The sequence below is a fragment of the Chionomys nivalis genome, chromosome 9 (assembly GCF_950005125.1).
Source record: "Chionomys nivalis chromosome 9, mChiNiv1.1, whole genome shotgun sequence".
Lineage (NCBI taxonomy): Eukaryota > Metazoa > Chordata > Mammalia > Rodentia > Cricetidae > Chionomys > Chionomys nivalis.
Window position 1 is genome coordinate 21,077,538 of NC_080094.1, and position 13,689 is coordinate 21,091,226.

A 13,689-nucleotide genomic window follows, 5' to 3' on the forward strand; every position below is an offset into this window, starting at 1 on the left:
TGCCTTCCCAGTGCTGGGATTAAAGGCATGTGCTGCCACACCTGGCCCTTTGGGATCTTTCTTACTGCTCTCTATTCAGCATTCATAAAGTTCAGATCAGAAAGAAATCACTTCTTTGATGCATGGGGCCATTCTGATGACTCAGTGTCTTGTCTTGAGGAATCAGCCTGTTTTGTGGAGCCTCCCAGGGAAAAAACGGTGAAACAAGCCGGGCGGTGGTGGCGCACGCCTTTAATCCCAGCACTTGGGAGGCAGAGGCAGGCGGATCTCTGTGAGTTCAAGACCAGCCTGGTCTACAAGAGCTAGTTCCAGGACAGGCTCCAAAACCACAGAGAAACCCTGTCTCGAAAAAACAAAAAACAAAACAAAACAAAAAAAACAAAAAAACGGTGAAACAGGCATGGGTTGGGTTCCTGGGAGCATAGAACATCTGGCTTTCAACATGGAAGAGAAGGCTATAAGGGGAAGAGAAAGGCTTTTCAGAAAAATTGCCTGTTCGAACAAAGGAGTGGGGCAAGAATTGGCATAGGGTAGCCTGAGATGAGGCTGGTATGGAGTGTGCTCGAATTTTGTTGTGTACTTAAGGGACCACGGAAGGGGCCCGTGGAGCAGGAGTAAGTAGGCAGGGACAAACTGAGCTCAGAGTTCCAGGTGTCCCTGGAGAAAGTCACTGTCCACACTTTTGGCGTGAAAGAGATAGGCTCAAGAACGGGTACTGCACCAGACTCCCTGACTTCCATGGGTCGGCTGTATGGTAGGAAAGGTCTTCAAAGCGGTGCACTGGAGAAGGCAATCCCCGAGCAGGATGCGGCTGCAGAGATGGTGACCGTAATTGGATAGAACTATTAGGGACAAGATGGGCTGGGCCAGAGCATGGGACACCGGAGTGCGCATGCGCCCTGCCGGAGGCACGGTCGGACGCTCGAACGCAGAAGCCGCTGGCTACGCACGCGCAGTTGTGTGGCGGGAAATTTGGAAGTAGCGGCGGCGGCGCGGCACCGAGAACTGTACGAACGCGGGGAGCGGACCCTCTGCGGTAACGCCGAGTTTTCAGAGGTGACTTTGTGTTTTAGGAACGGGGGCGGGGGTTCCGGGCTGGACGGGCGTCGCTTTGGGGTCGGAAGCCGCAGACGTCTCCCCGGATGTGGCTCGTTTCTCCCCTGACCCGCCTCTCGGCCCGGCCCACCCCGCGCTCCCGGGCCTCCCCGCGCTCCCAGCCGCAGGGCCTTGGAGACTTCCTAGCGTTAGGACTACCGAGGGAAGGCCGCTCTCTCTCTCGGACACAGCGGCGACCCTAACTCCAGATTGTGGTTGCGGAGTGGGCAGAGGGCTGGGTCTCAGCCCGGCTTGCGTTGCTCCTGTGCCCCAGGCCTGGGCCTCCTGATAGTACTCAAGAGTTGTGAAGCGTATCTGTCATCAGGATTTAGATCCTTGAAGGACCCTTCTTTGTTTTTTCAGCATGGTCCCTCAGTATCCTTTCGTGTTTTTCGTTGCCAAGCTCCCCCCACATTCAGATGTCTTTGGGAGGGAGAGATACAATCAAGATGGAGAGATGCCAGGTTGTGTCCCTGCCTCTCTTTGGGTCAGTTGTCTCTGACAGGTACTGGGAATGCCGTGCAGTCTGGCTGGGAAGACAGACATGTAAATATATTTTACAGCCAGTAAAATCTACAGAGAAGAGAGATTCGTGGCCATCAAATCTGCCAAAGAGAAGTGACTTCAAATTTAAACTATGTTAAAAAAGGATGAGTCTTTTTTTATGGGTGGAAGGACAGATGTGTGCAGAGATTAAAAGGAATGGAAGGATTTGGAGAGAATAAGATGGTGTGGAGTTGTTTGTTTGTTTGTTTTCTAGTTTGGAAAACAAAGTAGATCCTAATAGATGGGATTAGGAGCTAGTGAATTACCAAGCGACCAGGAGCTAAGATAGATTATATGTAGTAAGTTATTCGGGAGAGCTGGCAGTGACCCCAACTGATAGTCTTGGAGGAGGCAAGTGAGGGCAGTTCAAGCATGAGCTCCCTGAAGCTGGACCGTGAAGAACGGACCCCCTCATTTTCCTGTTTTCATCTCTCCATCCAGGATGACTTCAGCGACCAGACCAGAAGGTGAGTTTTAATTCAGTGCCTCTTACGTCGGGTTCCGGCTCTTGAGCTATCACAGAACCTCTCTCTGGCTCCTGGTGGATTTGGAATCACGCGCTGTATGTTTGCAGAAAGGCTTCCTTGCTGTTTCCTTTACCAGGGACATAGATTTCCTTCCTTCCTTTGTTCCTTCTGCCTGGGCTCCCAGGAAGCTGAGACTGCCAGTGTATGTCATCTTGTGGGGACGTACATTTTCTGTTGTCACCTCCTGCTCAGATACTTACTTGCGGTAGGTTTTGATTTTATATTGTGACTTTTCTATAACAAATGCTAGAACAGGAACCAATGATGTCCAAGCCTCAGGATCATCAATTGCCATCAAGTCTCAACCCTTTGGAAGTGTTGCCCGACTCCTCTGCCTCGCTGGAGATGACTCAAGGCACGTCAAAGGAAAAAAATCACCTCGGCTGGAGCCCTGAAGAGGGCGAAAGTGGCGAAGCCAACCATCAGGAGAGACTTCAGTTGAGGTCATTTCATTTGTCCCCTCAAGAACAGTCTGTCTGTCGCCGAGACAAAAGGCAGTCCTGGCGACGAGCGAGTGTGAAAGAAATAAGCCGACGGATGTCATTGGCTCCCTTTCACCCAGGCATCACAGGTGGGGTGCTGTGTGCATAAAACTGGAATTCCAGCCCAAGTAAGAGACAGTGAGTAATGAGTGACAGGAAGAGTAGCAGAATAGACACGACGTGGCTACATTTTAGCTGTGCAACTTTGAACGTTACCTCCTTGAGCCTCAGTTCCCTCACTTGTGAGACGGAGGTAACCCTGTGGGCATGTTCTTGTTTATACAGCCTGATGCCACACATCTAGTAAGTGTTCAGTGTTAATTGCTATTTATGTATGAGCTGCCATGAGTAGAAATTCTGGGTGCTAATTGTTTAATATGTCACCACACCTAGGATGCTGGAATTTGAGGTCTTCCTGTGCCTTATACCGTAGAGTGGAACAGAAGGCAAGAGAGTTAATACGTGCCTGATTCTAGCCTTCAGAACTGGAAATAACTCAGAAGGAAGATCACATATAAACGTGTTCAGTGGGGCTAGGAATGTAGTTCAGTGGTGCGGTGGATGCTTATGTGTCTGAGGTCTGAGGTTTAATTCCCGACACTCAAGAACAAAACGTAAAATTGTTTTGAGGGATGCCATATTTGAATATAATTTGTGATTTTTTTTTAATTTATAATTATTTGATTTGCCAGTATCAAAGTATAGGCTGTAATGCAGAAAGTCTAGGTTGGTCTTGAGCTTTACTTCCTTTGTCTTAAGTTCTCAGTAAACTGGGGAAAATAAAACCACAGTAATATGCTTGACAATTAGCAGACCCTCAAGTGGTAAAGCTATTGTGATTTCTTTAAGGTGGCTGCATGTGGAAGGGATATGAGTAAAAACAGCCAATTTGGAAAACTGGGGCCATAGTGCCCATTCGCTTTACTCCTAGATGTGCTAAGAGAGTAGTTGTCTCAGACCAGCCCTGCCATCACCCCTTTCCAGAGTGCCAGTTCTGTAGAGCATGGAATCAGCCACGTAATAAGAGAAATTACTTTTCTGGATATTCCTGGCTGTTTGCCAGGTTTCCTTGGTTATAGCCAGAAAGAATCTTGTTAACAGCAGCCAGAATTATTCAAGAGACAAAAATGCTTTTAAAATAGCCATCCAAAGCCAAAGGGCAAGAATTCTTGCAGCCAACTTCCTTTACTGTAAGATAATTGCTTTATAATGGACATAATTGAGAAAACAGTATCTCTAGCTTAGAGTTGTTTGGGTCAGTGACATGATTACATAAAGCACCCACCCAGTCCATTCTCATTGCTTGCTGTGTAACCTTGAGCAAGGAGTCTAACCAGTCTGTGTGTCATAGTGTTACCATCTGTTATCAAAATAGAATTGATGCCAGGTATGGTCATTCTTGTCTGTGATCCCAGCACTTGGGAGTCTGATGCAGGAGGATTGCCAGGAGTTTAAGACCAGTCTGGGCTACTACATTACAAGATCGTGTTTCAAATAGCCCAACTCAAATAAACAGAAGATATTTGCCTTAAATTTTAAATGAGACGTGTATAGCAACAAAGAAACATGTCTGCTGTACGGCAGGTGTTCAGCTGGTGCTGGCTATTAATATTAGATCACTGTGGGCAGTGTGCTGCTGCTGGGAAAACACATCTCACCGGCATACTTGGATTTGAAGCATAGCTTCTTTAGCCTGTCTTCAGACAGTTCACTTTGCTTCTTTGACTCAATGTCTTCATTTGTAAAGTGGAGCTTATGTTGTTATAAGAAAACGTTTTTCTTTTCAGTGCTGAAGATAATATTCAGGCCCATGCACATTTGAGGCAAGGGTTCATCCACTGAACAACAGCCCCTACCCCTCAGAGGACTTGCAGTACTAAAGCAGGCTGCAGTGCCTGTTAAAAAATGCCATTTACGTTATTTGTATCTACCTTGTTTGCTGGTTTTTAACTGACATACAAAGTAATAGGTTTTATTGTATTTTCACTCTACTTTCTTAAATAGAACAAGATTTTAATGTAATACATGAAAAGGTTCTAATAACTCTTAAAAATTTGGATGCATGAAATTGTAAACTTGATTTCTCAGTTAGCTTGGAAAAATTAGAATTCTCTCCTTACTGAGAGAAGACAACTTCTTGTCTTAAGCTGAGTTATATCAAGAGGGAGGAGATTTTCCAGTTTTGTTTCCTTGCTGTCGCTGTGATATTTCTGAAATTGCTATTTTATGTCAGAGCTCAGCAGGTCCATCAGCTTGAAGTTAGCAGAAAGCAAACGGCTTGGCGCTCTCCTGCTCTCCAGCTTCCAGGTGAGATTCCTAGGGTCGAGACGTGTTTTCATTTGCCATTGTGGGATTGTCACAACTTCAGAGAGATCTCAATATCCACAGTGAATTGAGGAAAAGGTGTTTTTCCATGGTTGGGACTGACCTGGGCAGTTGTGCTGTCTTTGCATTGAGCTCTGTGGTTGCTAGTCGAGCAGCTGACGAATTTTGCAGTATATTTTATTCATTGGCAACAAGTGATGAAAATACATTGGGTAGAGGTCAAAATCTGTTGCTGTAGACCTTCAAGGCTGACTGCAAGGTAGACGAGTGTATGGGTGTATGATTTTTGTGGGTTTTGTTTGTTTTGTTGTTATTTTTGAGACAGGGTTTCTCTGTGTAGCTCTGGCTGTCCTAGAACTCACTCTGTAGACAAGCCTGGCCTCAAACTCACAGAGATCAGCCTGCTCTGCCTCTTGAGTACTGGGATTAAAGGCGTGTGCCACCACTACCTGGCCTTCTTTAATTTTTTTTTTTTTTAAGTTGTGTTTTAAGGCCAACTGGTACTTATGACTGCTGAGATAAGCAAGTAATTTGTAAGAATTAAATGACTGTTGTTTTTCCTGAGTTAAAAAATCAGAATGTAAGCTGGGTGTGATAGTGCTTACCTTGTAGTTGGACCTCTGAGTTCAAGGCCAGCCTGGTCTACAGAGCAAGTTCCAGGATAGCCTGGGCTATACAGAGAAACCCTGTCTCAAAAAACTAAAATCAAAATAGAGTGTGAGCAACAGAGAATTTTTCCTTATCTACTTACATATATGAAAAGTGTTGGGTGGAAAAATTAGGCTCTGTGTAGCTTCATCCTAAAGTTCATCCTAAGCATCATAAAGCTACATGCAGAGCTTGCCTGGGAGACTTTGGTAATTGTACTGAAAATGCTTTTCTTTATTTAGTTCTCTGTTGAGAAACTTGAACCTTTCCTAAAGAGCACTAAGGACTTCAGCCTTGAATACTTTAGAGCGAAAGGTGAGTTGTTCAGCATAGACATGTGCTTTAGCCTTGACCTGCTCCCTCTTTTGGAGCCAGCCAGCATGTTTTCATTGTCCTTTTACAGAGGATGCTGCCTCTTTAAAACCAGGTCCGTAACCTCTTTAAAAATTGCCCCTTCTTTCCACTTCTGTCATACTTTCTCCTCAATGACAGCAATTCACATCTTTGGGGAAAAATGAAATTATATAGATATCTATGTTTAACTGCTTTTTCATAAGTATAAAAACACTTATAAAGTTGCTTTCTATTTAGCTATCTACCCAAATAAAAGAATACAATTTTCTTTTATATTTTTTTGTTGCCTGCCCCATTAGTTACTTTTCCTGTGATAAAACATCCAGACCAAGACAACTTATAAAAGAAAACATTTAATTGGGTATACAGTTTCAGAGAGCTAGAGTCCTTGATGGCGGAGCAAAGGCATGTCAGCAGGACAGATGAGATTCATATCTTGATCTGCTAGTAGGAGGCAGAGAGCACACTGGGAATAGCCCAAGTCTTTTGAAACCTCAAAGCCTACCCAAGTGACACACCTCCATCAAGGCCATTAACGCCTAAACCTTTCTAAACAGTTCCACCAAATAGGAATCAAGTATTCAAACATGAGCCTATGGGGACCATTCTCATTCCAACCACCACAACCATCCTTTTGATGCTGGGTACCAAAGCTAGGACCTTGAACTTGCTATGCAAGTTCTCTACTATGAAACTAAACTTCCAACCCCAAAGATAAAATATTTGCATGCTTATATGACTGTTTTCTTGAATGAGATGACGAGAATGGGATATGGGACCCTAGCCTTAGGAACTCCTTAAAATCTTTGTCATGAGCTCATTGTGAACATCTGTAGTCTTTTTATTTTCTAACATAAATTTATCCTCTCTAGCATCTTCTCTCTCTGAAGAATTGAAACGTTTTACAGACAGGCTGGAAAGTGATGGAACTCTACAGAAATGTTTTGTTGAAGATTCAGAAGAGTAAGAGCAATTCTTTTTGTGTCCTTACTTATAACCGAGCTTAAACTTGATTATAATTAAGCCATTGTTTACACAATAAACATTTATTCAGCTCCTATGTACCAGCACACACTTTAATTATTTATTTTTGCTTTCTTGAGATATGGTATCTGTAGTTCAGACTAGACTCAACCTTTTGGCAGTTCTTTTACTTCTACTTCCCAAATGCTGGGATTACAGGTGTGAGCTGCCATCCTTGGCTTGTACCAGGCTTTTCTTGATGATGAGGAAGGGGATATAGTGATCAAGGAGTCGCATCCCTCTTGCACGTTTGTATTAGAGGAGATAATTTAGAGAAAATTCAATCTCGGCTAGCAACGAACCAGGAAGTCAGCAAGTAGGATAGTGACGTTGGGAGCAGGAACCTCGCTAGAGTTTTGAGAGAAGGTCCGTAGAAGTTTCATGTTTGGACAGGAACACAAAGACCTGGGTAGTGAGAAGGAACAGCTGTGGAAAGATTGGGGGAGCCATTCCTTAGGTCTTTGATTGTCATGTAGTGTCAGCTCTTATTCAAATGCTCTTTCCAAGCAAGAATATTAGCAGAATGTGCTGGCAAGAAGGCTTAGTGGGTAAATGTAAGCGCTCTTGCTGCACGAACTGATTATCTCGTTTCTATCCACACTTCCCTTGGAAGGATGCAAATCCACTGTTGAAAGTTGTCGGGGCTGGAGAGATAGCCCAGTGGTTAAGAGCACTGACTGCTCTTCCAGAGGACCTGGATTCAATTCCCAGCACCCACATGGCAGCTCACAACTGTCTGTAATTCCCGTTCCAGGGGACTCAACACACCCATGGCAAAAACACCAATGTACATAAAAAAAGAATAAATTTAAAAAAAAAAAAAGTTGTCTTCTGGCCTGTACACACTTTGTGTCATATGCACACCTACATATGTGCATGTGCACACACAAACACATAATAATAATAATAATAGAATTTATTGTTAAAAGGATATCACCCCTAAAATGGTAATCCTTCAAGGGTGCTGCTGCTATCACAACTCCACCATGCAACAGATCATGCGCTTGGTTTGAATTTGGAATTCATGCAAGGCCTACCTGTTCGCAAGTTCTTAAGAGTGACATTTCTAATCCGACATGAACTATTTTAGCCCAACAAAATCACTTCAAATGTGTATTTAAGCACAGACTGCTTGCATCTCTGCTAGAGATACTGTGCACATGCCTTGGTAAAAAATAGGAGTTGTGGCATTACGAATCTGTGTCAGATGGAAAACCAAGTATATCTGCGATACTTTGGCATTTTCAGTGTCTGCTTCTTTTCCATTAGAAGTAATCATCTAATTGAGCCGAACCGTTAGAGAAATTGCTAAGTGGAGAGGAGTCAGAACACAGTCTTAAGAACCGAGTTAAAAAGTTTTGGGTTTTATTCTGTTTGCAGTAGTCATGGAGTTTTGAAGCTAAGGAGAAAAATAAAAGACTATAAAGGTTAATGACCATGGTATGAATTGGAGTTGATAAGAAAAACAGATTTAAAAGCCATTTAGCCATTACTAGTGCAAAGTAGATATTGAGTTCAAGAATAAATATTTTCTGAATAAAAAATTATTAATATATTTGTGTCACTAAAATTATGTAAGACATTAAAAACAAGTGTTTGTTGAAGGATTCATATTAATCTCATAATATTATCTATATTCCAGAAAAACACCAGAGTTTTCACTGGAAACATCAGTGGCTGAGGTGAAAGAATATATGGCAAAGTAAGTAAAATGAGTTAACTTTTCTTGAAAAACTGAAGTTTGTTCTCCATCAAGGACATGACTGAACCTGGAGAAAATGCCTGGTAAGCATGGTGGACAGTACTGGTCTGTCAGCTCTAGAGCTGGAAGGATGAACAACCCTAGTTGACATCTCATAGGGTGCAGTCAAGAAATAAGGGCGCTAATTTGATTTTAACAGTTTGTGTATTACTTGATTAAATTAATATCCTCTGAACCAACTGAGCTTTCTAATCCTTTAATGACCTTTTAATGCATTTTATAGCCAGATTACATGCCTAAAGTACTTATTGTTGCCCTGAGTAATTAAAAATGTGACCAAAAGTTAACTGAATTTCCCTTCCCAAATCCCATAGGTTTTCTGTAGAACGGCATGCTTGGGATCAGCTCTTACAACAGTACCAGAAGGAGATTCCACCCGATGAGATGCCCAGGTTAGACTCAAGAAGTGGAATGCTTTTTCTTTGTTGTATTTGATTGTATTTGATTCGGGTTTATTTCAAATCCATTTGTACAAACAATGATGAATCTGTTCTCATAATTCAGTCAACTTTAAAGTATCTATTTGTTTTCTTTGGTGGAAAGGAAGGGACAAAAATGGAAAACTAAGTGTCACTGTTTTCAGATCCAGAACAGAATTGTTTCTGTGTTGTGTTTTTGGCTACTACTCACAATCCACAGGGAGATGGGCACATGGCCACCCTTGCACCTGTTCACTTGGCACTGGGCCAGCACCAGTCCTCAAGAGACTTTTGTGAGCACATGGCCTTTGAGCTGTAGATAAGAGAGAATCCCTTGGTTAAGGCCTTGGTGAAAATGCAAAGCCACGAAGGGAGTGGAACAGGAGGTATAAGGTGTGAGAGGCCGCCTTTGGCTAGGTACAGAAGCTAGATTTTGGTTTACTTTGGCTTCTGAACTGGTTTCATTAATTTAAAATATGGTCTCACTAGGCAGCCAAGATTGGCCTTAAATCCCCAGGTGTACCTCAGTTCACAATCCTCCTATCTCAGCTTCCCAATTGCTGGGATTGTAAGTGTACAGCACCACAAATCTCTTAGCTTTTCCTCCCAACCGTATCCCACCTACAAAGCCAACTATTGAATATCAGGTGAAACTCTCATCATAGGAGTATTGTGAAGAGGCTTTGAGGAACAAGACTTTTGAGACCGGGACAGGGTTTCTCTCTCAAAGGCACTCTTTTATATCATTTCCAGAAAATGATTATAAATTTTAGGAACTTATTTTATTTTATTTTTGTTGTTGTTGTTTTTAGAGGATCATCTGAAACCAAAATCACTGAGGTCAAAGTGGATCCTGCGACTTATCTTGTGTCTTCCCAGAAGGAAGTCCTTAACACAAAGCCCGACTACCAGGAAATCTTACGGAATCAGAACCAAGTCTTTGCCTGCATGGAGTTGGTGGTCAGTGTTTTAGGCTTGTTACGTGGGTTACCCAGCTTTCTAGGCTTGTCATCTTTTTTTAGCGTTATGACATGACAGAATACCTGAAGTAACTTATAAGGAGGAATGGATTGTTTTGACTGTTTATTGCAGTCTGTGGTGGGTTTGGTTTGGGTTTTTTTTGTTTGTTTTGTTGTTGTTGTTTGTTTGTTTTTCACATTAGGGTTTCTCTGTGTAGCTTTGGAACCTGTCCTGAAACTCGCTTTGTAGACCAGGCTGGCCTCGAACTCACAGAGATCCACCTGCCTCTGCCTCCTAAAGTGCTGGGATTAAAGGTGTGTGCCACCACCACCCGGCTCAGTCTGTGGTTGTTTAAACCCTGTTGATTTGGACTGGGGCCATGTAATAGATTGTGGTGGGAACATATGGCAGAGAGACTACTCCTCTTATGATGATGGTAACAAAGGGGGTGGGGGTCAGTTCCTAATAGCCACTTCACACTCCCAGAAACCAAAACTACTTCTAAAAAGGTCCCATCACCTCCTGATGATGATTAATAGCAGCAACCAAGCCTTTTAAAATGTAAGCCTCAGGAAGACACTATAAATGCAAGCTATGGCATAAATCTTTAGAAGTTAAAAGATGTGTAATAAGGATGTCAAACCTCTCTACCTTGGGAAAATGGAAAAAAAAATTAAGTAAATATATAATGTTAAGTGCTAATAAAACAGTAAAGGGGTAAAGAATATGGGAGGAACCATGGGCTGCTATTCTATCTACAGTGGCTATTAGCTCCTTAGTTGTCAGCTCAAACCAAACTTAGAGGACTTGGCATCTTGTTGGTAGAGGTTTGGGGGTCAATCTCCTGGGGCATGGAGCAAGCTGGAGAAATGTGGACTATAGTTCAGTGGGTGCCAAGAGAGACTGTCTGGCATAAGCATTCCAGACTGGAAGAGCTGGTCTAAAGCTCCAAAGCAGGAGCTTACCTGGCAGTATGGAGAATCACAGGAAGTTCTGCAGCTCACACTGACCTTTCTGTCTGCAGATGGATGAGCTGCAAGGATCAGTGAAGCAGCTGCAAGCTTTCATGGATGAAAGTAGTCAGTACCTCCAGAAGGTGTCAGTACAGCTCAGTAAGTGCATCACTCGAGGGGACCAGAGCTCAGGGTTGCCGTGCCCCCTCTGGGTTATATACTGCCTCTCTAGGCAGAAGGTCCTTAGATTTAAATCACATGACTTGTTTTACTCCCTAGAGTAAGTTGAATGTTGATAGAAATGCCTAAGTGTAAACTCATAAAAGTACTCCACGAAGATACCCTCTGCTTTTTGGCTGCTTCCGTTTTCAAGAATGCATGAAGTAAAACTACAGGTGCTTTCCTGTAGTTTTTCCTGGCTTCCTCTATCCGTTTTCTTATTTATCACACCATTCTGACTTTCCTGCTAGTCTGCCATCTCCTTGAGAACAAAGACTTTCTTTCTTATGTGTCATTTACTGCCTGTCACTGTCTGGCACAGTGTGCACATGTAGATTCCAATAACTGAAATGTGGTTTTGGCTCCTTTCCTTTGCAGAGAAAAGAAGCATGGAACAATTAGATTCTTCACCTGCTCGAAAACTGCTCAAACTCCACATGCAGAACTCCTCTACCACACAGTGATCAGGGTCTGGTTGGTGACCTTACCTGTAGTTCTGCTGTGAGCTGCCAGGGAGAGGACAGGGAAGAGTGCCCCACACACGACAACCTCCCAGCCTCCCTCAAAGCTGGAACGTTCCGGCTACAGAGCACTTTCCCTTTTCTGAGTGACAGCACAGATCCAGAAGAATGTTGTTAGAGACACTTTCGGTAGGAATGTGCAAGACGCTTGGAATGACCTTCAGAGCCACTGGCCCATCGCTTTAAATGTCCTCATGGTCAGCACTTGGCATCCCATGAAGATATTGTCAAGTTTTCAAAACAACCCAAAGACATTTAGAACCAACCTTAACAAACTGTTTCAGGGGTCAGGTTGGGTTCTTATCATAAAAGAATGAAGGTAAAGTTTTCAAGTGTGGTACTAAAGGTGGAGTGTGGAGTGTTGTTGCATAAAGACATATGTGAATCACTTCACCAAATGCCCTTTTTGTGAAGTGTCCTAATGTCTATACTATACTTTAGTTTTAATATTGAATTGACCTCCTGCAATCAAAGTTTATGGCAAGAAAGTGCTTAGATGATTTAATTTTCTTTTCCTCTGGAAATTTCCCCTTTGCCCCCTAAGAATCGACCCTAGGACTTTGCGTGTGCTAAGCAAGCATTCTCACTGAGCTGCACCTTTAGTCCCTGTATTTTATTTTTTTTTTTAAGTTGTACTAGTTACTGAATAGTGCCTAGAACACAATAGCCCTTTAAACTGTGTTTTAAAATCCTGTGTCGTCATTTCCTGTGACTGAGGAACAGTTACTTAACCTCTTTTCTAGAACATTGGAAAATATTAGAATCTGTGTTTTAAGGACACTCTAAGGATTTTAAATAGTAAAAGCCTAGAACAATATGTTTATTGCTGAACACTTAAAAAATGAGTCGACAGTAGTTAATGAGGTGGGAAACCTGCTGTCTTATTTGGAATACCACATGGAGAATTCAAGCAGACTGCTCAATATATGCAGGTGGAGACCTGTGCAGCAAAGTCTGGAGTAGAAATAGAATTTTAAAGTTAGGACTAGTTATTGAAGATTGAGGTTTATATTGTCCAAAGTAGAACAAGGAAGGAAATTTCAGACACCCTCCAAGAAAGTCAACATTTAAGAGAAACAGACTCTCATTGATTATTGTTGCAAAAACAGAAGTATAACAAGAGTATAAACTTTGGAGCATAGCTTCATCTCATCGGTTTGCTCTATCAAAAGGATAAATTTTCTGTCTTTAAAGGTGGTTATGCCTTCCATTTTATCACGTTCTGTCACACTTTGTTTATTTGTAAGTGTTCATCAAACTTGGAGATGGGACATGTGTTGGGTGTCTTCAACCAATGAAAAGGGCTAGAACATTAAAGAAAAAACCAAAACACTAAAAACTTAGATCTCAGCACTCAAGTAGTAGAAGCAAGAGAATCAGAAGTTGGAGGCTTTCCTTGGCTATGTAGGAGATTCGAGGCCAGCGTCTCAACAATACCTAATGAATTTTCAGGATTGTTAGTGCTTACAACGGCTTTCGAGAGAGGCTTTTTTGTATTTTGTCATTAATAGAACTTTGGAAATGTTTCCTAATTTAGCCAAGGATACATAGGAGTGAGGGTGAACTGGCATTGGTTCAGTACTTAGTAAATGTTAACAATTAAATATAAATCATATAATAAAAGGCTGTGACTATTAGTTTTGCCTTCATCCAGATTGGTTTGGGAATAGTGCTTGATTAAAAATGAGGATCTCGCCGGGCGGTGGTGGCGCACGCCTTTAATCCCAGCACTCGGGAGGCAGAGGCAGGCGGATCTCTGGGAGTTCGAGACCACCCTGGTCTACAAGAGCTAGTTCCAGGACAGGCTCCAAAACCACAGAGAAACCCTGTCTCGAAAAACCAAAAAAAAAAAACA

At 42.6% G+C, this 13,689-nt stretch overlaps 1 protein-coding gene across 1 annotated transcript; it reads left to right on the forward strand.

Moving 5' to 3' along the window:
- Positions 1 to 999: 999 nt before the first annotated feature.
- Positions 1,000 to 13,397, forward strand: Dsn1 (DSN1 component of MIS12 kinetochore complex). Its single transcript, XM_057781397.1, has 11 exons — positions 1,000 to 1,056; positions 2,083 to 2,108; positions 2,419 to 2,739; positions 4,884 to 4,957; positions 5,866 to 5,938; positions 6,850 to 6,940; positions 8,643 to 8,702; positions 9,077 to 9,154; positions 9,994 to 10,141; positions 11,166 to 11,253; positions 11,692 to 13,397. Exons 2-11 carry the CDS (start codon positions 2,084 to 2,086, stop codon positions 11,775 to 11,777), a joined length of 1,044 nt encoding a protein of 347 aa, XP_057637380.1. The 5' UTR covers positions 1,000 to 1,056; position 2,083; the 3' UTR covers positions 11,778 to 13,397.
- The last annotated feature ends 292 nt before the right edge of the window (positions 13,398 to 13,689 follow it).

Bases quoted from the DNA above. Each gene is read 5' to 3' on its own strand.
- Dsn1 (XM_057781397.1), top strand. From the start codon at position 2,084: ATGACTTCAGCGACCAGACCAGAAG. The intron at 10,142-11,165 runs GTCAGTGTTTTA...TTCTGTCTGCAG, and splicing joins TTGCCTGCATGGAGTTGGTG to ATGGATGAGCTGCAAGGATC. The intron at 11,254-11,691 runs GTAAGTGCATCA...TTTCCTTTGCAG, and splicing joins GAAGGTGTCAGTACAGCTCA to AGAAAAGAAGCATGGAACAA.